Source organism: Emys orbicularis, chromosome 2 (assembly GCF_028017835.1).
Source record: "Emys orbicularis isolate rEmyOrb1 chromosome 2, rEmyOrb1.hap1, whole genome shotgun sequence".
NCBI lineage: Eukaryota > Metazoa > Chordata > Testudines > Emydidae > Emys > Emys orbicularis.
Genome location: NC_088684.1, coordinates 277,327,447 through 277,352,487, shown reverse-complemented (window position 1 = coordinate 277,352,487; position 25,041 = coordinate 277,327,447). Strand labels below are relative to the sequence as shown.

The following is a 25,041-nucleotide window of genomic DNA, read 5'->3' as shown; positions in this document are numbered from 1 at the left end:
TTTCAATTTATATGCTTCAATAAAACATAATATAGCCCATCGTGAAAACATTTGCACAGAAATAGCTTTTTCCTTGGTTCTTCCTTTCATAAGCCATAAGTAATTTTGGGACTGTCTAAATTGTTTTGTCTGGTCTAAATAAAAGGCTAAAGTGCTTCTAAAATCCAGAGTATGTAATTTAGCTCCATCATCCTGAGTATTATGTCTGGGGGGGAAAACCCGGTAAAATTATAGACTGGTTTATGTGAAAATTGGAGACCACTCTTGGTAATATCCTAGGGTGCATATGAAGAACTAAAAACTGGGAATGGTGGATCTGCCATTAATGTATGTAATTCACTCATATGCCTTGCAGAAGTGACTGCTATAAAAAATATTGTCTTTATAGAACAACTCCCCAAAGGTTCAAAAGGACGAAGGAAGTTTCATCAATTGTAATAGCATTAAATTAAGACCCCCAAGATGGCACAGGACATCTTATTGAAGGGTTCAAGTTATTAAGGCCTTTTAAGAACCTCTTAATGACACCATTTGTAAAAACTCATTAGCCCTCCCCAGGTACATGGTAGGCTGATATGGTTGAGAGATGAACCTTCACTGAAGACAGTGGAAGAACTGGTTTCTTAAGCTACAACAAATATTCTAATATATAATCAACTGGTGCTGTATATGGATATCATACACAGAAATCCACAATAAAAACCTTTTGCATTTACAACTATAACATTTCTACATAGACTTTTTCCTGGAATGTAAAACAACTTTTTTCTAGCTGTCACAGAATCCTATTCCCCATGTTGTTAAATGAAGAGACCCAAGATATGGATGATAAACCATCCCGGGTTGTTGCAACAAGTCTGGTACCAGTGGCAGAGGCTCCATTAGTCCTCTAGACAGGTAAATTAATTCTGGATACCAGTGTTTTCTAGGCTATGCTGGTGCTATTAAAACTACCCTGTCCTTGTCCTGTCTTAACTTGTTTATCACTCTCTGAATGAGGGAAAAGGGGGGAAATGCATACAGTGAGCCCTGACCAGTGTATTAAAAGGGCATCCAATATTAAGTCCCTTTCTCCGCCTGCTCTTGTGCAAAATTTCTGACACTTCTTGTTGCTACTGGATGTAAAGATAAATTATCAGATTCCCCATAATCTGATGAAATGTGTAACTACTTTGTCCTTCACAGACCACGCATGCATCCGACATTTCAACCCACTCAGTAAATTGCAGGGGTGTTTTATTCCCCAGCTACATGGATTGCTATTGCATGAACATCAAGTTCTATAAACTATTTCCAAAGATTAATTGCATCAATTTATAATTGTAGGGAATGAGCCTTCACTTGCTTGCTCATAGTTTCATCATATTGTCTGTTACCCCCTGTCTGACCTGAGGTAGAAGTGACTTAAGAGACAGTCTGATTGCTCTCAGCTGTAATATATTGATATGTGGTTCTTTTCTTTTGGTGACCAATAAGATCCGGCTAACAAATTGTTCCTCAAATGTGCTCCCCAGCCCAGTGTAGATGCATCAGAGGTATTACTGACAGCACAACGGAACTGAAAAGAGTACTCCTCATTACTTTTTGAGTACATATTAGTGATATCAATACCTGCTGTGGGATTACTATTTTGCAATGCATGCTGTCTAAGCCTGTCTTACAATTTATCGCTAACCTGTATTGAAAATCTATTCTCCTGAAGATGTGGTTCAATGCCAACAGATCCAGCAGATGGAGGGGAAAAATAGTTGGGTGTTGTAGGGACTGGAGTAGGAGATATATAGACATTTTTATCAATCTCTCCTCTGGGAGAAAAGCTCTTGCCACAATTGAATTGAGTATGGCTCCTATAAAGAGGATCCTCTGAGTTCGATTTAGGAACAGCTTTTCCCAATTTATTTGTAATCCCAGTCTGGCAAATAAAGCACATATTTGATTTACATGTAATTGGATGTTTTCCCTGGATGCACAGGGCTACAACCCTAATTCCTACATGCTTTAACAGTTGGATTAGCAGAGATAGTTGCCTACACTGTGGTGTAGCATGGGACGCTTTCCAGTGCACTCCCCCAGCACCTTAGAAACACGTTTTGCAAAGGTATAATGGTGCCTCAAACTCTCTGGCAAAGCTCATGCAAGGTCACACAATCAGAAATTGCATTGGATTCATTAACAGGATGTTAAACTCAGTGTAGTTCTCAATGTAGACAGGAACTTAACACAACATTAGATGGGCAGGGTTAACCCATAGTAATGCCTTGTACTTTGGAAGTATTCACTTAGGCCATCCCAACTTTAACCTATCAAATGCATGAATTAAAAGATGCAAGTTATACTGCTAAAGTGCATGAAATGACAAAGACCTCTTTTACTTTTAGTTTTCTAAATATATAAATTAATGTAATTCTAAAGAATACTATTTATTGCAATGATTCTCAGACCGTGGGGTTCTTCCAGATATACCACTGAGCACCTCTGTAACAAAAGGTGGCTTACTGTGTCTGTAAACAATGTTGTAGCCCAGTACAATTTAAAAAAAAGGTTTCCAGAGGTTTTTTTTGACCAATTCAAACATATCAAACAACTTACTAACCATATCCCTCTGCATCCTGCATGAGAGTTTTATAGTCTTCTTTGTCAGACATTTCTTTGGTATAAATGTGATCACAGATAAAATTTTCAAAAGTACCTAAGTCACTTATGTCCAGATTTCAAAAGATATTTAGGTACTGCTGCATTCAGTGTACCAATGCTTAAGTCTCATTTTCAAAAGGGCTTTAGGCACTTAGGAGCCTAAATCCCACTGGCTGTCAAAAGAGATTTAGGCTCCTAAGTGTCTAAACCCCTTTTGAAAATGAGACTTAGGCATTGCAACACTGAGTGCAGCAATGTCTAACTACCTTTAAAAGTGTGGGCCTTAGGAACCTAAGTCCCATTCACTTAGCCGATTTTGTAAATTCTACCCCATATTCAAATTTGCAACTACTACCAAAATTGAAGGGGTAGAAGACAGGAGGACAGCACCAAACTGCAAAGTGGACTGTCTCTCCTGATAGTACTTGATTTAGTAAAAATACATGTAAAGTCCTATACCGAGAGGGAGGAAATAAACAGATAAAAATGGAAGGATGTTATCTAGCAACTGCATCTTCTCTATTAAAAGCAAATTTATTTTTATCTGCCTTCTTTCATTTTTTAAAATATCTATAACCTACTATTCTAGTTGCTGCAGAAACGTGAGAGATTGGGAAAGGAATCTGAACTTAAGCATGTCACTAGGTCATGAATTTACAGAATGAATATAAACAGACCTAATTTTAAAAAAATCAAGGTAACTAACTGATTACACCATTTTCTTTCATTTAGTGTAGATGAGCTGAATTTAGCTTTACAGGGAAAGCTGAAATATACAGTTAAATAAGCTCATTCATGAACTGTAGATAGTCATACAAAAAACTCCATGATTCTGGACTCAGTTTTCTGCTCTGTTACACAACATTCCATTTCAATTCTTTGGCATTAAGGCACATCAGATTTAGAAGAAAAACTAGGTTCAGAATATAGGAACATTTTAAAATATTCTTTTCTTTTTTAAAAGATGCATATGCAAACACATTTGATAAGCATATTAGCCTCTATTTTTTAAAATATGTTTTATTAGAAAGTATTAAGTGGGAACTCCTGCAGCTGAAAAAAAAACAACCAAAAAAAAACCAACCCCAAAAAACTATGCATTGCTCAGGAAAGTGGCAGAAAACTCTGGCAAACTCATTAGATAAGTATGTTCAGAATTATTAATTTAGGCAGCGTTGCCTTATATAGTCATCAAGGCCAGCAAAGAGATGCTACAGAGTGGAATTATTGCCGGTTACTTTAGATAGGAAAATATGAGAACAAAATCCATTGCTAGTTGCCAACTAATTCCTCCTCCTCTCCCCTAACAAATAAAGTGAAGAAAAGCTTTTCTTGGTTACAGCCACTCAGTTTCTAAATGGTGGACAGGATTTTGTTATAGAACTTCACTGCTATACTAAAAGTTATTTTAGATCTTGCTGCAGAAGATTAAAACACAAATATTGAAGAAGATACAGTGGGAAAGAAATCTTGTAATAAAACAAAAACATTACTACTCAGTACTAATAAACCTGCTATATAAAACTAATTTTATGAGTCGACTGCTTTTTGGACAAGTGCTATTCAGTAGGGGTGGGACTCGCTCACTGGCTGAGTCTCAAGGTATTGGTAGGGTCTGACATTTTCAGGAATTTTATGGTTATTCAAGTATTTCTGATTTTCATACTCTAGTCTACTTGCAGTTCTAAGTCAATTAAATCTAGACTTTAAAATACATTTCAAAATGTAGGGGACTAGTCTAGATTTGATTTTGACAAACAGGTAGGAACTGGCTGAGAATCTGAAAGTGGAAGGCAGCTTAGGTGAAAGAGATCATGAAATGGTCGAGTTCAAGATTCTAAGGGCTTGTCTACACTACCCACTGCATCGGCGGGCAGCGATCGATCCAGCAGGGGTCTATTTATTGTATCTAGTATAGTATAGATGCGATAAATCGACCACTGAATGCTCTCCCGTTGACTATGGTACTCCACCAGAATGAGGAGCGCAAGCAGAGTCGATGGGAGGGCGTCAGTTGTTGACTTACCACAGTGAAGACACCACGGTAAGTAGATCTAAGTACATCAACTTCAGCTACGCTATTCATGTAGCTGAAGTTGCGTATCTTAGATCGACCCCGCGCAGTAGTATAGACAAGCCCTAAGGAATGGTAGGAGGGAAAACAGCACAATAAAGATAATGGATTTCAAGAAGGCAGACTTTAGCAAACTCAGGGAGTTGGTAGGTAAGATCTCATTGGAAGCAAGTCGAAGGGGAAAAACAGTTCAAGAGAGTTGGCAGTTTTTCAGAGAGACATTATTAAAGGGTCCAACAGCAAACTATCCAAATGTGTAGGAAAGATAGAGAAGTATGGCAAGAGACCACCCTGGTTTAGCCAGGATATCTTCAATGATCTGAAACTCAAAAAAGACTCCTACAAAAAGTGGAAACTAGGTCAAATTACAAAGGATGAATATAAACAAACAAATAACACAAGTATGTAGGGACAAAATTAGAAAGGCCAAGGCATAAAACGAGATTAAACTAGCTAGAGAAAGTATTCTACAAATACTTTAGAAGCAAGAGAAAGACCAAGGACAGGGTAGGCACGTTACTCAATGAGGGGGGCGGAAATCAATAACAGAAATGTGGAAATGGCAGAAATGCTAAATTAATTTTTTGTTTCAGTTTTTATCAAAAAGGTTCATAGCAATTGAATGTCTAACATAGTGAATGCCAGTGAAAATGAGGGAGGATCAGAAGCTAAAATAGGGGAAGAACAAGTTAAAAATTACTTAGACCAGGTCGATGTCTTCAAGTCAGCAAGGCCTTATGAAATACATCCTAGAATACTCAAGGAGATGACTGAGGAGATATCTGAGCCATTAGCAATTATCTCTGAAATCTCATGGAAGATGGGAGAGATTCCAGAGGATTGGAAAAGGGCAAATAGAGTGCCCATCTATAAAAAGGGAAATAAGGACAACCCATGGAATTACAGACCAGTCAGCTTAATTTCAGTATCTGGAAAGATAATGGAGCAAGTAATTAAGCAATCAATTTGCAAACACCTAGAAGATAATAAGGTGATAAGTAAGTCAGCATGATTTTGTCAAGAACAAATTATGTCAAACCAACCTAACAGCTTTCTTTGACAGGGTAACAAGCATTCTGTATAGGGGGGAAGCAGCAGATGTGGTATACCTGGACTTTAGTAAGGTTTATGATACTGTCTCACATGACCTTCTCATAAACAAACTAGGGAAATACAGCCTAGATGGAGCTACTATAAGGTAGGTGCATAACTGGTTGGAAAACCATTCCCAGAGAGTAGTTATCAAAGATTCACACTCAAGCTGGAAGGGCATATCAAGTGTGATCCCGCGGGGATCAGTTCTGGGTCCAGTTCTGTTCAATATCTTCATCAGTGGTTTAGATAATGGCATAGAGAGTACATTTATAAAATTTGTGGACGATACCAAGCTGGGAGGGGTTGCAAGTGCTTTGGAGGGTAGGATTAAAATTCAAAATGATGTGGACAAACTGCAAAAATGGTCTGAAGTATATAGGATGAAATTCAGTAAGGACAAATGCAAAGTACTTCACTTAGGAAGAAACAATCAACTGAAAACATACAACACGGGAAATGACCGCCTAGGAAGGAGTACTACAGAAAGGGATTTGGGGGTTGTGACGTTGCACTCTATATGATTTTATGAAAATATGCTAATATAACTGGAATATGCTTCATGCAAAAGGTCTCTTGTAAGGTATCATTACAAAGCTTATAATCTACGGAGTGTGATCATCCTATTTGTATAAATGTACCACTCTTGTATCAAGTATCAGAGTATCAATACTTCTGTTAGTCTTAAAGGTGCCACAGGACCCTCTGTTGCTTTTCACTCTTGTATCTGAAACTAGAAATATGAAATATAACTCTGAGGGCCTATTGTAATTATGCAAAGTGTGGGCCATTAATGGTGGTTTGGAAGCTTGATGACTCCCATTAACCAGGACAATTGACTGCAGATGGCTCTGTTTTACCTGTAAGTCTTCCTGTATACGTATGTGCTGGCAAGTGGGTAATGAAGTCTTACAGTGACATGTGATCATGTCACCTGAACTGGAATCCATCTTTAACCTATTGCTTTTCCATTGAGAATGGGGGGGGGGGACCCAGAGGGACAAAGGATTCCCGCCTTATGCAAAAGATATATAAATGGGTGGAACAGAACAAAGAAAGAGCCATCATGAGGAATCCCCTAGCTACCACCTGAGCTGGAACAAGGGCTGTACCAGGGGAAAGGATTGTGCCCAGACAAGGAAGGCGTCCAGTCTGTGAAAGAGACTTACTGAAACATCTTTCAGGGTGAGATATTATCTGTACTCAGTTGTATTACTGTATTAGACTTAGATTTGCATGTTTTATTTTATTTTACTTGGTAATTCACTTTGTTCTGTCTGTTACTACTTGGAACCACTTAAATCCTACTTTCTGTATTTAATAAAATCACTTTTTACTTATTAATTAACCCAGAGTATGTATTAATACCTGGGGGGGCAAACAGCTGGGCATATCTCTCTATCAGTGTTATAGAGGGCGAACAATTTATGAGTTTACCCTGTATAAGCTTTATACAGGGTAAAACGGATTTATTTGGGTTTAGACCCCATTGGGTGTTGGGCATCTCAGTGTTAAAGACAAGAACTCTTCTGTAAGATGCTTTCAGTTAAGTCTGCAGCTTTGGGGCAAGTAATTCAGACCCTGGGTCTGTGTTGGAGCAGATGGGCGAGTCTGGCTCAGCAAGACAGGGTGCTGGGGTCCCGAGCTGGCAGGGAAAGCAGGAGAAGTAGTAGTCTTGGCACATCAGGTGGCAGCTCCGAAGGGGGTTTCTGTGATTCAACCCGTCACAGGGGTTATTGTGGATCTCAAGCTAAATATGAGTCAACAGTGTAACACTGTTGCAAAAAAAAGCTAACATCATTCTGGGATGTATTAGCGGGAGTGTTGTAAACAAGACATGAGAAGTAATTCTGCTCTACTCCACGCTGATTAGGCCTCAACTGGAGCTTTGTATCCAGTTCTGGGCACCACGTTTCAGGAAAGATATGGACAAATTGGCGAAAGTCCAGGGAAGAGCAACAAAAATGATTAAAGGTCTAGAAAACATGACCTATAAGGGAAGATTGGGAACATTGGGTTTGTTTAGTCTGAAGAAGAGAAGACTGAGAGGGGACATGATAACAGTTTTCAAGTACATAAACGGTTGCTACAAGGAGGAGGGAGAGAAATTGTTCTCTTTAACCTCTGAGGATAGGACAAGAAGCAATGGGCTTAAATTGCAGCGGGGCAGTTTAGGTTGGACATTAGGAAAAATTTTGTAACTGTCAAGGTAGTTAAGCACTGGAATAAATTGCCTAGGGAGATTGTGGAATCTCCATCATTGGAGATTTTTAAGAGCAGGTTAGACAAACACCTGGCAAGGATGGTCTAGATAATACTCTTAATCCTGCCATGAGGGCAGCAGACTGGACTAGATGACGTCTTGGGGTCCCTTCCAGTCCTACGATTCTATGCCAGTTCTGTTTCCTGTATCAAGAGCGCCGTTATTCTCACTCTAGCGCCTAGTGCATAGGTGTCCACTATCTCTAAAAGACCATAGTTCACCCAAATGAGACCAGCTAAGGTCCAAAGGAATGCAGAATGAACTACAATCTGAAGGAGATTAGTACCAGACTGTGCCTGTTCTGAGAATAGACTGCTTCACTGTCTATCTGGCACCTTTCACAAGAACTAAATGGGCATGTAAAGACACAGAATTTGGTGGGGGGGATTTAGCCATGTGAATCTCAACTGCTAGATCTTGAGACTCTAAAAAATGTACTGCCCTGACCTCATGTCACTCATAAGGTGACCAACACCTTTTAGGAAGGGATTTTAATTGGGATTTGCATCTAAATTTAAAATCTTAACTCAAAGGATTTGCATTTACATCACCTGTTAGCCAAGTAGCCAGGAGCTAACATGAACAAAGGCTCTCACCATCCCAAACACAATGGACAGAGAAAGGTACTGCCTATGACAAAGAAATCCAATTGAGAGGGTTTAGTGAGAACATCTGTACTGCTCCATGTGATATCCCTTGTGAGAAACTGGTATATAGTCATGTAGGGCCAGAAGCAGGACATAGGCCATTCATGTCTGAACAACTTAATAACTCTTCCATTTCTGTCCTCTACACTCTTACATTTTTCATGCCAAAGGATAAAAATGCTCCCAAAACCAACAGAACCCCCCTAAATCCCTATACTTTTACTCATTTTGGAGAGGGAGTTAATTCTGGGGAGAAATAGAAATAAATTTCCTGACCTCCCACAAAAAGCCAATCAACTTCTTCCAAATACAAAACTGATATTCTTTTAAATTCCAGTCATCCAACGTTGCTTACATGTAGCAGTATTACATGACTCCACCCCCTTATCTTATCATCAATTTATCCTTGAAATATTTCCTTAACATTTTTACATATACCACTGCAATTTTAACCCATATTCCCTTTTACTAGGCACTAATTGTTTGTCCCAGATGAAGCAATCTGTGAAGGATGACTTCGTAGCTTTATGAGCTGTAAGTCTCCTCAAACAGAACATCTCTAACCAATCTAGATGTAGTAGCATCAGTTGCTCTAAGGCTTTTCCTAGAATGAAAACATACAAATGCTATCTGATTTACAAACTTGCCCTGGAGGATATTTTAGTGTCCTGTGAACAAACAGTTCTAGAAAATGTTTATTGAGAGACAACAATGAACATTCAGATTCAGAATAGGATAGAAAAAAACTATATTCTATTCAAGTCAGAAGAAGAAATGGTGAAAGGGATAAATGGAGAGGCAGCTCTAAGCACAACTCCCAAACCCAAACCATTCTTTTTAGGTGACAGATCTGAGGAACTGTCCCAGATTGAGGTATGATTAGAGAAGGTTTTGGAACAAATTGATAAATTAAACAGCAGTAAGTCACCAGGACCAGATGGTATTCCCCCAAGAGTTCTGAAGGAACTCAAATGTGAAACTGCAGAACTACTAACTATAGTTAAAATCAGCCCTGAATTTGCAAAATTGAATATACCTGCTTTTGCAAATATAGACTCCTGCTAGTTGTACAAAAGAAGCGTCTATTTTCATTGTTGTTTGTATGGTACAGAGACATTCTGAACGGACACAAGTGCCTGGAGAAAGGGTAGATTTCTAAAATGTGACTGTACCAACAGTCTGATTTCGAATACAGAAATCAGATTTTAAAATATGTCAAAAAAATCTAACAGGAAAGGTGTTATGTAAATGTTATTGGTCTAAGACCTCTGAATCTAATTTCACTATGAATATAATTCCAAGGTTTAAAAAAAAAAAAAAAAAGTCTAGCACTAAAGGCCTTGCAACTTTTGCTAAGTTAATAGTCAAACCTTCTAGATAATGTCCTGTGACAAGGTAAGTCCAGGGAATTCTTGTGATGCATACAGAGTCCTTATCTTCAGTCTCTTTCCATCATAAAATCAGAAGAGCTCATTCATTCTTACTATTCTTATTAATACACTAGTCAAAGAGCAGAGCAATGATTCATAGCTAGTTTTTTTACTTACGGGTTTCCTAAGGAAAAAAATAGATATTGCTCCAATTAAGGGCATGTCTCCAATCAGTGGTTCCAGGATAACCCTCATAGTACCATGAATCTGAAGGAAAAAAAGGGGGGGGGAGGATAATGTAATTGACTCCTATCAATCTAGGTACTATATATAGATTAAGTGCACCCAGTAGCAAATATACACATAACTGCTTTTTTGAAAGTCTTTCATTATGGGTGAGTTTATGCAAGTGCAGACGGCCCTATACACCACTCAGTCTAACTAAAACCCTTAACAAGGGGGAGTTAAGTGGTACATAGGTCTTTGTGCAAGTCCTCTGTAAACGGATGCATTCACCCTAAATTGTTAAGTCACACTAGCATACTTTTGATTTATATACAACTGATGCTAAACATTCTTAGATGCTACTTTACTACAAATAAATAATAAATGTGGAAATATGTATTTACTCATATGCCACAAAATGCTGCAACAGACATACATGTATAGCAGAGACACAAGTTAATGTGAATTCTTATAAATATACCTTATGAACTAATTCATTCTTAAAATCTTTTACTTTGCCTTCATGCTGTTCTCAGCAGAACATGCCATATGTTTAACATTTATTTCCATATTTGAGAGAATAAATTAACTAGTATGTCAAGAGTATACTAATGAGATTTAAATTATTATGTAACAAAGACCAATGCTATGTAATTCAGAGGTAATAATAAAAGCAAAAGAATTGGTAAATTATATTTTGTGTGTCAACTGGTGAATTGTGTCATGACAAATGTGAGATAATTTGTAAAATTGTGGCTATGGTGAAACAAGAGAAAAACTGAACTTCACCTGTATACTTTTTACACCAGCTCTGCAGAAGAATTTCTTGATCTCCAAATCAATTTCACAATTGCCAACAAAACTGAGGAAAAACAGAAAAACTACAGTACTGTATAAAATGTTTTACATTTCTAGACTCTAAAATTGTGACACATATTTAATTGCTAACTCCAGCATTCTTTTCCCAATAACACTAAACATTTCATATGAAACAGTTGTGCTTTTCAGAAACAATTATATTCGATATAAAAATAACTATCATTTTAAAGCACTAACACAAAATTCTATCCTGAAGCTAGATTGTAAAATCAGATGAAAGAGGTGTACTCTCATCTTTAAAACTGTATGTAAAAGAGAAAAAAGCAGAAAAGTTATAGTTCTGGGAAATAATGGAAGTACTTATTATGAATACACACTTCCTTTTAGTGGCACATGTTATATGATAGATTTTCTCATTTGTTGTATGGTGCCATGAGAAAACATTCAGATCTTGAGAAGTACCCTTGATTATTATAGGCAGAGCTAGTAGGGCCATCTCTTATTATAGATGTCTGACACAATTATAGGACCCTGTTTTCAGTTGCTTATAACTTTGCCAAACTAACTATTTGGGCTGAAGTTTTCCATGCTGTCTGACTCAGGCTGAATTGTTCTGGAAAATTGTTCAGCCATTTTCATGAACAAGGCTGGGGGGGAAATCCTTGTTTTGCACATGTTAAAATTTTTTGGTGACTTTTAATTTAAAAAGCTCTAGTTCAAGAAGGATGCTGATAAATTAGAGAGGGTTCAGAGAAGAGCCACAAGAATGATTAATGGATTAAAAAACATGCTTTTTATAGTGATAGACTCAGGGAGCTCAATCTATGTAGCTTAACAAAGAGAAGTTTAATAATGGTCTCTTCAATCTAGCAGAGAAATGTGTAACACGGTTCAATGGCTGGAAGCTGAAGCTAGACAAATTCAGACTGGGAATAAGGTGCAAATTTTTAATGGTCAGAGTAATTAACCATGGGAGCAATTTACCAAGGATCTCCATCACTGACAATTTTAAAATCCAGCTTGGATGTTTTTCTAAAAGATATGCTCTATGAATTATTTTGGGGAAGTTCTAAAGCTTGTGCTGTACAGGAGGTCAGACTAGATGATCACAATTATCTCTGTGGCCTTAAAATTTATGACTCCCTCATGATTTGCAACAAGGACTTGCATGTTGGGAGGAGGTACCCACCCGTGTATGCTTTTGATTAAAAAAAAAAAAACCACACAAAAAAACAGTTCACACATGCCCAGTAGACACTTCACCGATTTTAGCAGCTAAAATCCCTGAAGATGTTATCCCCACTGAGTTTACTCCAGCCTGGGCCTGAGCAGGACTTTCCCTGAAATTGCAGGTGTTGTGGGCTGTGACGAATCCTGAACTGACAGCAGGAAGCCTGTCTCTCCTGTCTTCTCAATGACTTCTACTAGGCCCAGGCACCATGGAGGACAAAGCTAACTGTTTCAAATGCAGAGGGGTCAAGAACTGGATCTTGAGGGCAGGATGGATAGGGACAAGGAGCAGGTGTGAGGGAGGGGGAGAACTGAGCCTACAGCTGTGAGCCAAGGAAGGAGGCTACACCTGGGTGGCCAAGAAGACTAGACAAGGAGCCAGGAAAGGGAAAAAAAGCACAGGTTGGGAGGACTGGGATTCAGTGTGAGGCTGTAATTGGATGGGCAAAGAGAATGGAACAATGATGCAGGGGGGATGCTGAGACTGGACAAGGAGCTCAGGAAGAGAGGGATGTGGGTGGAGGAGAAAAGCAGACTAGATGAAGACTTAGGTGAAGGAGTATGGACTGGCTGGGTAAGGAGACTGGAAGGAGGAACTGAGAATGGTTTGGCAAGGAGACTGGGATGAGAAGCCTGAGGAATGGAGGCTGGGACTGGTTAAATAAGGAGAAAGGGACTGGGGCAAGGAGCTAGGGGTAAGGAAGTGATGTGACTGGAACAGGGACAGGTTGGAGGGGGTCAAGGCAGAAGAGGGTTACACTTATGGGGAATGGGAAGAAGAGATTGTACCCACTAGATTACATTCCCCTCCAGTGCCAGGAATCTTGGATTCCGTTCTTGAGTCTCACCTTTCCTATTCAGTCAGCATAATCTGTGAAACCAACTGGCAAAGTATCTCATTCCTGTCTAGTGGTGGTCCATATAGAGGATGACAACTTACTCTTATTATCAATAACTCTGTTAGGTGAAGTGGCAAAGGCTGTGTGGTGGATCTAAAAGTTCCAAAATTGCTGATGAACCATTTGGGTATCAATATGCTGCCACAATATAGATTTTTTTTTCCAGTTTGCTTTTTTAAAAATCTAGGAAGTCACACACACACAAAAATCACAGTAAAAGAATATTAAGCTTGAAAGTCAAGTAATCAAAAGTCAGGAAATGCCAGAATTAAGGTTGTATGTGCAACCTGAATTCGTGCATATGCATTATAATACAGTCTTTATTTACATAATCACTTACTATTTTTCCATAGAACCACTGCCTCATTCATTTAGCTAGCTGTTCAATATTTTGTTTTCTCTTCATTGTTCAATGAAGGTCTTATTTATAGTACACACTATTAAAACCCTGTTATGAATATAGAATTATTCATTTCCTCATGGGTTTTTTGATGGCGCTCCTCACTATAGTATTGGAGTGCTTCAGATATTAATGAATTTATTTTCACTACACCCCTTTGAATATTACTATCCTCATTATGCAGATCGGAAGCTGAGACACAGAGACAGTAAGGTCAAAAATATCCACTAATTTTGGGTGCTCAATTTGAGATACCTAGGACCTGATTTTTCAGAGGACTTAGAATTATATAGCAATTTATAAGTTCAAAGCAGAGCTCCCACTGACTGCAGTTTGAGCTATGTGTTCTCAGCACTCTGCAAATCAGACCCCAGAATCTAAAATCATGCATCCAGAAATGACATAACACACAGTTAGTGATCACCTGTGAAATATTTGGTTTAAGTGACTTGTCTAGCATCACATAGGAACTCTGTGGCACATCCAAAGATACCATTCCCCAGGGCTGCATTCAACTGTCTTAACCATCTCTTCCAGCAATCCCCTGGCTCATTCACTACACACCTCTCAGCTAGAGCAACAGATGAAACAGGGGTCCTACAGACAACAGCTTCCTTTACTACACAACCCTGATTTATCCCCAGAGCAGGTCCAGCTTGTGCGCTGAGTGAAACAAGGGTCCTATGGAAAAAAATAGTACTGAATCACATAATTAAACATTGTATCATAATGCATATGCTAAAAAGAGACCAAATTAAGGTTGTATGGACAACTTTAATTCTGGCATTTCCTAATTTTTCAGTGCATGACTTTGCAATCTTAATAATGTTTTTAAATATGTTTTTTTTTGGTGTGTGTAATATATTAGTTTCTTTGTCTTTGTGTCTGTTATAAGAGTTTATCAAAACAAACTGGCCATTAGAAGTAAACAGCACCAAACTGGAAAAAATCAGTAACAAGCTTTAATCTTAAAATATATTAGAGAAAACTTTGCCCTTTAACACGTTTTGCTGGACCCATGTATATGCGACACAGTTAGGCTGTATCATCACCTACTATTTGGAGTCTCATTTAACAAGCACAGTCTATCCAATTGAGATCATAATGGTCCAGAAATATTTAAGACTACTTTAATTTGCAGATCACTAAAGTGACAGAGAGACATGTCACAGTCTAGTGGGGAACATTTTAATCCACAGCCTTTTGATTTCTTAGATATTCATCCACTCGGTGTGTTCCATAAAAGTGCTTTGGGAGTTACTCACAGTATGAAAGAGGAGAATTAATAGACCATAAAGTGTGCAGATTCTTTATCTGGCAAGCCATAACAGTCATTAGTGAGTCAGTATCAGACTAACAGAAGGATTACTGACCTAATGGATTAACATCTCATTTAGATTTTTTGTATCTTTTTCGGTACTTAAATGGCTCTCAATATTTGTGAGCCTTTCAAATAAATTAAAAAGACAATGTTCTCCCTTCCACGACGAAGCAGATTAAGAAAATGTATCTGTGCTTACCTGAAAATTTCCCTTTTTAGATAATAATAAGGGCTTGTCTACTTGTGGAAGTTAGCATGCAGCAAGAGTATGAATTTACAGCACACTAGCTACTCTGCACTACCTTTCCATATAAGAACATAAGAACTGCCATACTGGGTCAGACCAAAGATCCATCTAGCCCAGTATCCTGTCTTCCGACAGTGGCCAATGCCAGGTGGGTGCCCCAGAGGGAATGAACAGAACAGGTAATCATCAAGTGATCCATCCCGTCACCCATTCCAAGATTCTGGCAAATAGAGGCTAGGGACATTATCCGTGCCCATCCTGGCTAATAGCCATTGATGGGCCTATCCTCCATGAATTTATCTAGGTCTTTTTTGAACCCTCTTATAGTCTCGGCCTTCACAACATCCTCTGGCAAAACGCTCCACAGGTTGACTGTGCGTTGTGTGAAGAAATACAGAAACTGTTTGAGCAGCATATTCCAGAAGTCTTGAGGTCTTTCTGAGTGTAGCCTCCATTGATTTGAGATCTACCATACCATTCTCTGACTAGAAGGGAAAACCTATAACGGCAGCAGGCTGCAAAAGAGACCCAGTTTGGGAATAAGAGCCATTCAAGAAATATATGTTTGCTGATGATGTTTTAAAGAAAGTCACACCAGTGAACTGGTGGAAGTGACTTAAGCACTTGGATTCAGAGACTGTTGAAGTATAATCTCACTTTTAACAGCAGTAGCTTCTTCTGCCAGTGTAGAAAGAATATTTTCTTCCTTTGGACTAATTCATTCCAAATTGAGAAATCGTTTGGGACCTGAAAAAGCAGGAAAGCTTGTTTTGCTTTTCCAGATTATGAACAAACAGGAAAATGAAGGTGAAGATGACTGAGTTAGCTGCAGATGACAATATTTTAAGTTTTTCATGTTGACCTGGCTGACATAGTCGATTAAATTTTTTAATATTTCATTTAACTATTTTAGTTAAAAACAATTATAACAAAAACAAACCTGATTTTAAAAAACTTGAATGTTTAACTAAATTCAAAAATTCATATGCTTGTTTTGTTAAAATATTATATATTTGCTGTTGAAGAAAAAAATCCAGAATACAGAACATTGTTGTTTTAGTTACATAAAACAATTTACATGCCTGTCTGGGGATGTTCTCCTCCTAATACATTATGGCAAGAAAATCCTCAAAATGTTAATGATTAACCTGTTGAATTGGAGATAGTTCACCTCCCAGTGACTTCATAAATATCTGCTTCAATTACCTTTGGTAAATAAAATAACCAAACAATCATTCATTTTCTGATATAGCTGTAAAACTAATCTGAAAAGTTTTCAAAATAAATCACCTTAAAAATGTATAGTGTGTACCTTCTAAAAATGAAACCTACACCTATCTCTGAGTTGTGAAGAATATGTATTAAGGTTATAACAACCAACAAGAATGCACTTTTATGTAGAAATCAATGATTAAATCGAGTCTTCCTGACTAGTGATTTAAATCAATTTGATTTAAATCAAATCCACCCTGACAGCAAGCCAAGGTGTGACTCTACAGTCCCATGCAGACACTGCTACAGCACAGTGAAATTTGCAGAGCAGGGCTTAGCGTGCTGCTACTTCAAAATGTAATACTCCAAGCTGCACTCCAGGACTTTCATTGCATTGTACCACTGTTCATATGGGACCTTACTGTGAAGCAAGCTGGTGTGGAAAGATTCACTTCCTGGCTTGCAACATAGTAGTTTGCGGCATAGATAAGCCCTAGAGTGAATTAAGGTAAAGGTCACAAAGGCACTTTTAGTGTGCAATAAGAATTAATAAATAGGGAGTTAGTGGAGAGTAGTCAGTGTACTGTAAATACACCCTCTCTGGTTGAGCTCCAACTTTCCAGGGAGACAAGCCCCAAAGTCCACAAATCCATTACACTGGGTACTTCAGCCTGCTTGCACCTTGGGCAGAACCAGATTTGTCAATCACTGGCAACAGAGAAGTGCCCCATCTCCCGATGCACCCTCCAGTTGAGGAAACTTCCACAGCCAGGATAATTCAAATCTACTTTCCTAAATTCGACTCCGTTAAACACATTTATGGAAAACATTTCTCCTATTGCAGAGCATGGTGAATTCTACATAACAACAACAAACTCAAATCCTTGTATGTTAATTTTCATCTTTATATTGGATCATTTGTTTGTCCCAAGGTGAGCCAGATCCTGCACAAAGAAATAAATTTTCAGATAAGCACAGACACATTTTCCTATTCTTCTTCATGCTAAAGTATACAGATGTGTTTCCGGGGTGGAAAACAGGATTATTCTTTAAATTTGGACAAACAAAATGAGGCAGATTATATATAAATCACTGCCATCTTCGCCTGGTCACAAAGGCCTTAAGAAGACTTCTGCAAAAAGAAAGGAAATTACATTGGCTAAGATTGGATGAGCAATATGCAGTATGTGTTTAACTAATGGCTATCTAGCAAATCTCAGTACAGGACACATGAATATCCTGCTCTGAGATTATCAGTGCTTGTAAAACCTGGACTCTGATGCTAAACTAAAGGAGGAATATTTCTTGAAGTGAATGAATATTATGAGAGTTCTGAAGACTACCAGACAGAATTAAATGTGTAACACTAGGTCTCATTAGCGAAAGCTTCCAACTTCAAATAAACTAATCTAATTGGAGATACAGTAGACGTCCTGATGGCTGCTAATGGATAGATGTATGACACCTTCTACATGGCTACAACACTGCATATGACACCTCCTGTCAAAACAGGATGTTTTCTAGGAATTATATTGGGGAAGTTCTATGGCCCGTGTTACACAGGAGGTCAGACTAAATGTTCACAATGGTCCCTTCTGGCCTTGTAAACTGTGGAAGGGTTCAATCTGTGCTTTAAAGACAAGAATGAGGTTCCAACGTCATGCTGTATGACCTTGGGGGGTTGGAATAAAGTTGCTACCCTGAGGACGTTTTTAAAGTTGGAATTCATACAAAACTTCCTTTTCTGAACATGCTGAGAACCTCAGACTACAGAGACCAGAAATTTTTGTCTGGACACTCTTACACTCCCATAATAAGGCCCTCCTGGAGGAAATGAAGGCTATGTTCACGGGTTTAATGTGGTAGTTAAACTATGGACTTTGCAACATCCAGTAGAATAAATTCTACTTGTTGATTTCTCTTTTGGGGTCCATGAGAGTAATAAACCACTACATCTAAGTATTCATCTTAAGCCTATTTGTTCCTGGATGGAGGAATAGTCTTGCAATAGCAGACATCCTGTGTGAGATACAGATATCTGAAAATTCATTGCTAGGTTAATCAAGATTGAAAGCCAGAAAGACATAAATAGTATCACTATGGCTCTCCCACGCCTATAAAAACACAAGAACGGCCATACTGGGTCAGACTAATGGTCCATCTAGCCCAGTATCCTGTCTTCGGAATTGGCCAATGCCAGGTGCTTCAAAGGGAATTAACAGAACAGGCGATCACCTAGTGATCCATCCCCTATCATCCACTTCCAACTTCTAGCAATCAGAGGCTAGGGCAGTGGTCCCCAAACTTTTTACCTTGCATCTCCCCTTATCTCGTCCACGCCCCCAGACCCAGGACCAGGAGTGGGGCTGAGTCTCCGGGAGGGGGGGGATGCAGACAGGGGTAAGAGGGCTAAGCCTGGAGCCAGAGCTGGGGGCGGGGCTGGGAGCGGAGCCCCAAGCACGGCGCCGGCAGCTAGGGAATTGGGATGACTTGTCATTTTAGAAAAATTCAAGTTATTTTTAAATTGTGTATTCATAAAGCAAACATACAGACTGCTTTAGGTAATGACTATATGCACAATTATATTAACAGATATTACATTTGCTTAAAGAACTGAGAATGACCTCCTAACAAATTCAGTTATAAAAACCCCAACAACATGAATGAGAACCAAAATAAATCATAAATTCTAAAATATTTTTATAATGGATGTGCATGCTCTTATATGATAATAAATAAATAGGATTACCTGATCTGAAGATCCAAAATGATCTGTCTTTTATCTACGTTTTCAGTGTACACTTTTACACCATTTATCCGAAGTGGCTGAAACAATAATAATAAGGTGTCCATTTAAAAATGTTAAACTTTCTTCAAAAATTTGTCATGTTTTGAACCTTATCTTTAACAGAAGGATATAGTATTGAGTAACATAAACAAAGTTGCAGCAGGAATTGCTTACATATTTATTATCTACATTATTTCACCAAAGCATTACTAAAAAATGCAATTTAAAACATATTTGTCAATTTAACACAGTGAAGTAGGAGTGGGAATTTACTGGCCATGTACCCAGCTTCATCCAAGTGCTGTCATGCTGTGGCTCGACAAACCTTGCCAGACCATTCCTGGAAACAGCATCCAGGGCTTGGGTTTTAGGCTTTACCTATATATTTTATGATAAGCCTTTGTTCCCCTTAAAAATCTCTTTCCTGCTTGACAGGGGACATCACTAATCTCCCCCCTCAAAAGAAACATCCCTTCACTTCCTTTATCAGGCTTGTTAAAACAGCAGCATTTAATGGAAGCTGACAGGAATCATATGCAATTTAGAACACTGCAACTCATTCATATCAACCAGTGTGGGGAAGCTGTGACATAGGAGCCTCAAGATTTTTTTTTTTTTTTTTTTTGCCCACAGCATCTGCAAAGTTTTCAGCTCTTGCTGACCTCCGAAGTGAAAGAAAGATTCAAACTTTAATACCCTTGTATAGCAGAGTAGTGCAATTTGGCCGGTCTACACCAGGTCTGAGAAAAATTAAGAAATTAGACACACACGCTGATGAGGCTAAGCATATAGTTCTGTTTAATGTTCTTTAATGACTGTTTTTACAGATTTTATTTTGTCTGTTTGTAAGTGAGGGTGAGGGTCCTCTGAATCCTTCCTTACAACTCACAGCAAACTATATCGTTAGAACTAGTTCATTAACCAATGTTTCCATTTTAGATTTTTCAAAAATAACTAAACTATACAATGAAAAGACTAATTTATGGTAGTTTAAACTTCAACTTTTTTAGTGGAAAGGTAGGATTCCAAGACATTGAAGCTTGGGCTAATTTGAATTGATTTTATAGTTCTATATTGTATTAAAAGGATATGCTAGAATTAATTATGTAAAAATACATGTTCTGTATCTTTCATTCTTACAATTCTTGAATAATACGTGTTCTTATGAGAGAAGACAAAGACCCATCTTGCTATAGCCTCTCTTGGTACATGTAAGAATGTTAATTTTGCCCATGTGCAATTCCTGTGAGTATGCACACTGAGGCCTTGTCTACACTACGAGAGTACTTCGATTTTATTTAATTCGACTATGTGGAATCGATATTACTAAGTCGAACGTGTGTGTCCACACTAAGGACAGTAATTCGACTTTGTGAGACTTTGTGAGTCCACACTAACGGGGCAAGCGTCGACATTGGAAGCGGTGCACTGTGGGCAGCTATCCCACAGTTCCCGCAGTCCCCGCTGCCCATTGGAATTCTGGGTCGAGCCCCAAATGCCTTCTGGGTAAAAAAATGTGTCGAGGGTGCTTTTGGGCGCCTGTCGTCATCCGTCCGTCACTCACGCCCTCCCTCCTTCCCTCCCTGAAAGCGCCGGCGGGAAATCAGTTCGCGCGCTTTTCTGATTACTGACAGCGCAGACGCCACAGCAGTGCGAGCATGGATCCCGCTGCGACCATCGCTGCAGTTGTGGCAGTTCTCAACGCCTCGCAGCTTCTCCTCCACCTGTACCAGAGGCAGCTGCAGATCAATCATGAGAGGAGGCTACGGCACCACCGTGACGGCATGAAGTCGGACACTAGCTCCGACCTCTCTGAGAACATGAGACCCAGCGCCCAGGACATCTCGCTGTCACTGGGTCTTGTTGATACTGTTGAACGGCGATTCTGGGCCCGTGAAACAAGCACAGAATGGTGGGACCACATAGTGCTGCAGGTCTGGGATGAATCCCAGTGGCTGCGCAACTTTCGCATGCGGAAGGGGACTTTCCTCGAACTGTGTGAGTTGCTGTCCCCTGCCCTGAAGCGAAAGGACACCCGGATGCGGGCAGCCCTGACTGTCCAGAAGCGAGTGGCCATAGCCCTCTGGAAGCTCGCAACGCCAGACAGCTACCGGTCCGTCGCTAACCACTTTGGTGTGGGCAAGTCTACCGTGGGGGTTGCTGTTATGCAAGTAGCCAGGGCAATCGTCAAGCTACTGCTATCTAAGGTAGTGACCCTGGGAAACGTGGAGCTCATCAGAGATGGCTTTGCCGAGATGGGATTCCCAAACTGCGGTGGGGCTATAGATGGGACTCACATCCCTATCCTGGCACCGGACCAACAGGCAAGCCAGTACATCAACAGAAAGGGGTACTTTTCCATGGTGCTGCAAGCACTGGTGGACCATCGGGGACGTTTTACCAATATCTACGTTGGATGGCCTGGCAAGGTTCATGACGCTAGGGTGTTCAGGAACTCTGGTCTGTGTAGACGGCTGCAGGAAGGTCTTTACTTCCCGGACCACAAAGTAACTGTTGGGGATGTGGAGATGCCTACAGTCATCCTCGGGGACCCTGCATACCCGCTAATGCCCTGGCTCATGAAGCCCTACACTGGCGCACTGGACTCAGGGAAAGAACTATTCAACTACCGGCTCAGCAAGTGCAGAATGGTGGTGGAGTGTGCTTTTGGCCGTCTCAAGGGGAGATGGAGAAGCCTACTCACTCGCTGTGATCTCAGCGAGACCAATATCCCCATTGTGATAGCTGCTTGCTGTGTGCTCCACAATTTGTGTGAGAGCAAGGGGGAGACCTTTATGGCGGGGTGGGAGCTTGAGGCAAATAGCCTGGCTTCTGATTACGTCCAGCCAGACAGCCGGGCGATTAGAAGATCCCAGCGGGACGCGCTGTGCATCAGGGAGGCTTTGAAAGCCAGGTTCCTGACTGAGCAGGGTCTCCAGTGACTGTTCACTTTGTGGACACAGATACTGAACCTGCCCCCGTTTCTTTACCCAGTTACTGTTGACTATCCTTCCAAGTTACATACCCCCTTCCCCACCTTCCCAACAAATAAAATCTGTTCCGTTTTGTTACTGAACAAGGTTCTCTTTCTTACTGTTTTCGCAGGAATTTTTTAAACCGGGGACGCAGACTGTGGCGGGGGGCTGGTTTACTGTTTTGATGCAAATGATGCTTCTAAACTCCGGGAATGACAGGCTCCGCAGTGCTGGATTGGTTGTTTCAACGCAGCCTGCCAGCAGTCCTGGGCGGGACTGCATGTATGTGTCGGCCAAGTGACTTTCTGGCAGGGGGCGGAGGGTAACAGATCCCCTGCTGCGTGGCTCTGTGATCCAGGATAAGGACCGCGGCAGAAGATCTGTAACTGCCCTCCCCCGCCACAAAGTCACAGATCAACCCCCTCGCACCCCAGAACATGAAAACCGCCTCCCAGACTGACCAGGGTAACTGGTGACTGTACTGTGTATGTGTCCTGATGCTGGACCTGCCCCCGCCTCTGTAGCCTGCTACAGGTGACTGTCCTGTCCAAGTAACAAACCCCTTCCCCCCCTTCAGACAGAATCCCCTCTAAAAGACACTCTCGGAAACAGTACTTAACAGAAACAGATGTTTTATTATGAACCGCACATGAAAAGGGGGGGAGGAAACTTGGACGTGGGCTATTGTGAGATGGGTAGGAAAGGGCTTTTCAAACTTTGGAACGAGAGCCTTCCATTGCTGCAGCAGTGTGCAGGGGCCAACTGAAAGTTTTAACGGCCCTTGCCGCCCCTCCTTCTTTGGACTTTTGGTGAGGGGGGTGTGGGACTTGGTGGCGGGGGAGGGCGGTTAGAGATAGACAGCAGCAGGGCTCTGTCCTCCTGCCTCCGGTCTTGCAGAACATCCACTAGGCGCCGGAGCGTCTCCGTTTGCTCCCTCATTAGTCCAAGCAGGGTTCGAGTAGCCTGCTGGTCCTCCTGGCGCCACCTCTCCTCCCGTTCCATGACTGCTCTGTGCATTTGTGACAAGTTCTCCCTCCACTGTGTCGTCTGGGCTGCCTGCTCTCGTGAGCACTCCATAAGTTCATAAAACATGTCTTCACGCGTCTTTCTCTTCCTTCTCCTAATCTGCGCTAGCCTCTGGGAGTGTGATGCCAGGCTGGGTTGGGAGACAGTCGCAGATGTGTCTGTGGGAATGGGAAAAAGGGAGTAAATTCCTGAGACAGATAAATGAAGTTGCTAACAAAGAACATAGTCTTTCTCTGTGAACAACACCATGCACTGGACCTTTCACATGCGCACTCAGGACAAGGTCGAATTTTCGGCCCTCGCCTTCAGTGCCTGGGGTCTTGCAGTTGCGATCAGAGAAGCGTGGCAGGACACCTCTACTTTTGTTGCAGGAAAACATGGTAAGCCGTAGACTTGTGGCAGCTTAAAAATGTAATAGTAGCACTGGGCTCCTTTCGCACTGAATGCAAGGCCACTCTCTGCTGGCAGCAATCAGGGAAGCATGAGCTCTGCCCCTGTCCCACCACCTCGCGGCTGTCCCCGGGAAAGATCACTGTATGCTGCCCCTCTGCCGCCTCCACCGCGTGGCTGTAAAGCAGTCCCAATACTAACATTCCCCTCCCTAATTTAAAGCAGGGCGTCATGTGCGATATAACTCTAATGAGGATCTCGGAGAGCGAGAGGGGAAGAATGCTTCGGGAGACCATGCAGAGGCCAGGGCCGTATGCCGCCATGCTGTGCCGTGCCATGATCCCGGACTACTTACTGGACTCATGGCGTGGGAACGAGTGTTACCACGGTGGACCAGTTATGTTAAAATTACATGTTTAGATGTTTAAAGCACTCACTGCTTGATCCTTCCCCTGATTCGGTGTCCGGGGTAACGGCTGTGGACGGTTGGTAGGGGATCTCGGTAAGGGTGATGAAGAGCTCCTGGCTGTCAGGGAAATCAGCGGTGCAAGCGCTGTCGACTGCCTCGTCCTCCTCATCTCCTTCCTCATCTTCCCCGTCCGCTAACATTTCCGACGAGGAACCGGCCGTGGACAGTATCCCATCCTCTGAGTCCACGGTCACTGGTGGGGTAGTGGTGGCGGCCGCACCTAGGATGGAATGCAGTGCCTCGTAGAAACGTGATGTGTGGGGCTGGGATCCGGAGCGTCGGTTTGCCTCTTTGGTTTTTTGGTAGCCTTGTCTCAGCTCCTTGATTTTCACGCGGCACTGTGTTGCATCCCGGCTGTATCCTCTCTCTGCCATGGCTTTAGAGATCTTCTCGTAGATCTTTGCATTCCTTCTTTTGGAGCGCAGCTCTGAAAGCACGGACTCATCGCCCCACACAGCGATGAGATCCAAGACTTCCCGATCAGTCCATGCTGGGGCCCTCTTTCTATTAGATTGCACGGCCATCTCTGCTGGAGAGCTCTGCATCGTTGCCAGTGCTGCTGAGCTCTCCACGCTGTCCAAACAGAAAATGAGATTCAAACTGCCCAGACAGGAAAAGGAATTCAAATTTTCCCGGGGCTTTTCCTGTGTGGCTGGTCAGAGCATCCGAGCTCGAAGTGCTGTCCAGAGCGTCAACAGAGTGGTGCACTGTGGGATAGCTCCCGGAGCTATTACCGTCGATTTCCATCCACACCTAGCCTAATTCGATATTGCCATTTCGAATTTAGCGCTACTCCTCTCGTTTTCGAGGAGTACAGAAGTCGAATTTAAGACAGCTCTATGTCGAATTAAATAGCTTCGTGGTGTGGACGGGTGCGGGGTTAATTCGATGTAACGGCGCTAAATTCGATATAAACTCCTAGTGTAGACCAGGCCTGAGGGCCTGACCCAAAGACCACTG

At 41.1% G+C, this 25,041-nt stretch overlaps 1 protein-coding gene across 2 annotated transcripts in view; it reads right to left on the bottom strand.

Moving 5' to 3' along the window:
• ESYT2 (extended synaptotagmin 2) overlaps positions 1-25,041 on the bottom strand; it is a 144,357-nt gene that overhangs the window by 73,765 nt on the left and 45,551 nt on the right. For both annotated transcript variants that reach the window (XM_065400105.1, XM_065400106.1), the window contains exons 4-6: positions 19,183-19,259; positions 11,095-11,167; positions 10,258-10,347 (exon numbers count right to left, since the gene is read on the bottom strand). In XM_065400105.1, the coding sequence (XP_065256177.1) occupies positions 10,258-10,347; positions 11,095-11,167; positions 19,183-19,259 (240 nt within the window). The remainder of the gene's footprint in view (positions 1-10,257; positions 10,348-11,094; positions 11,168-19,182; positions 19,260-25,041) is intronic.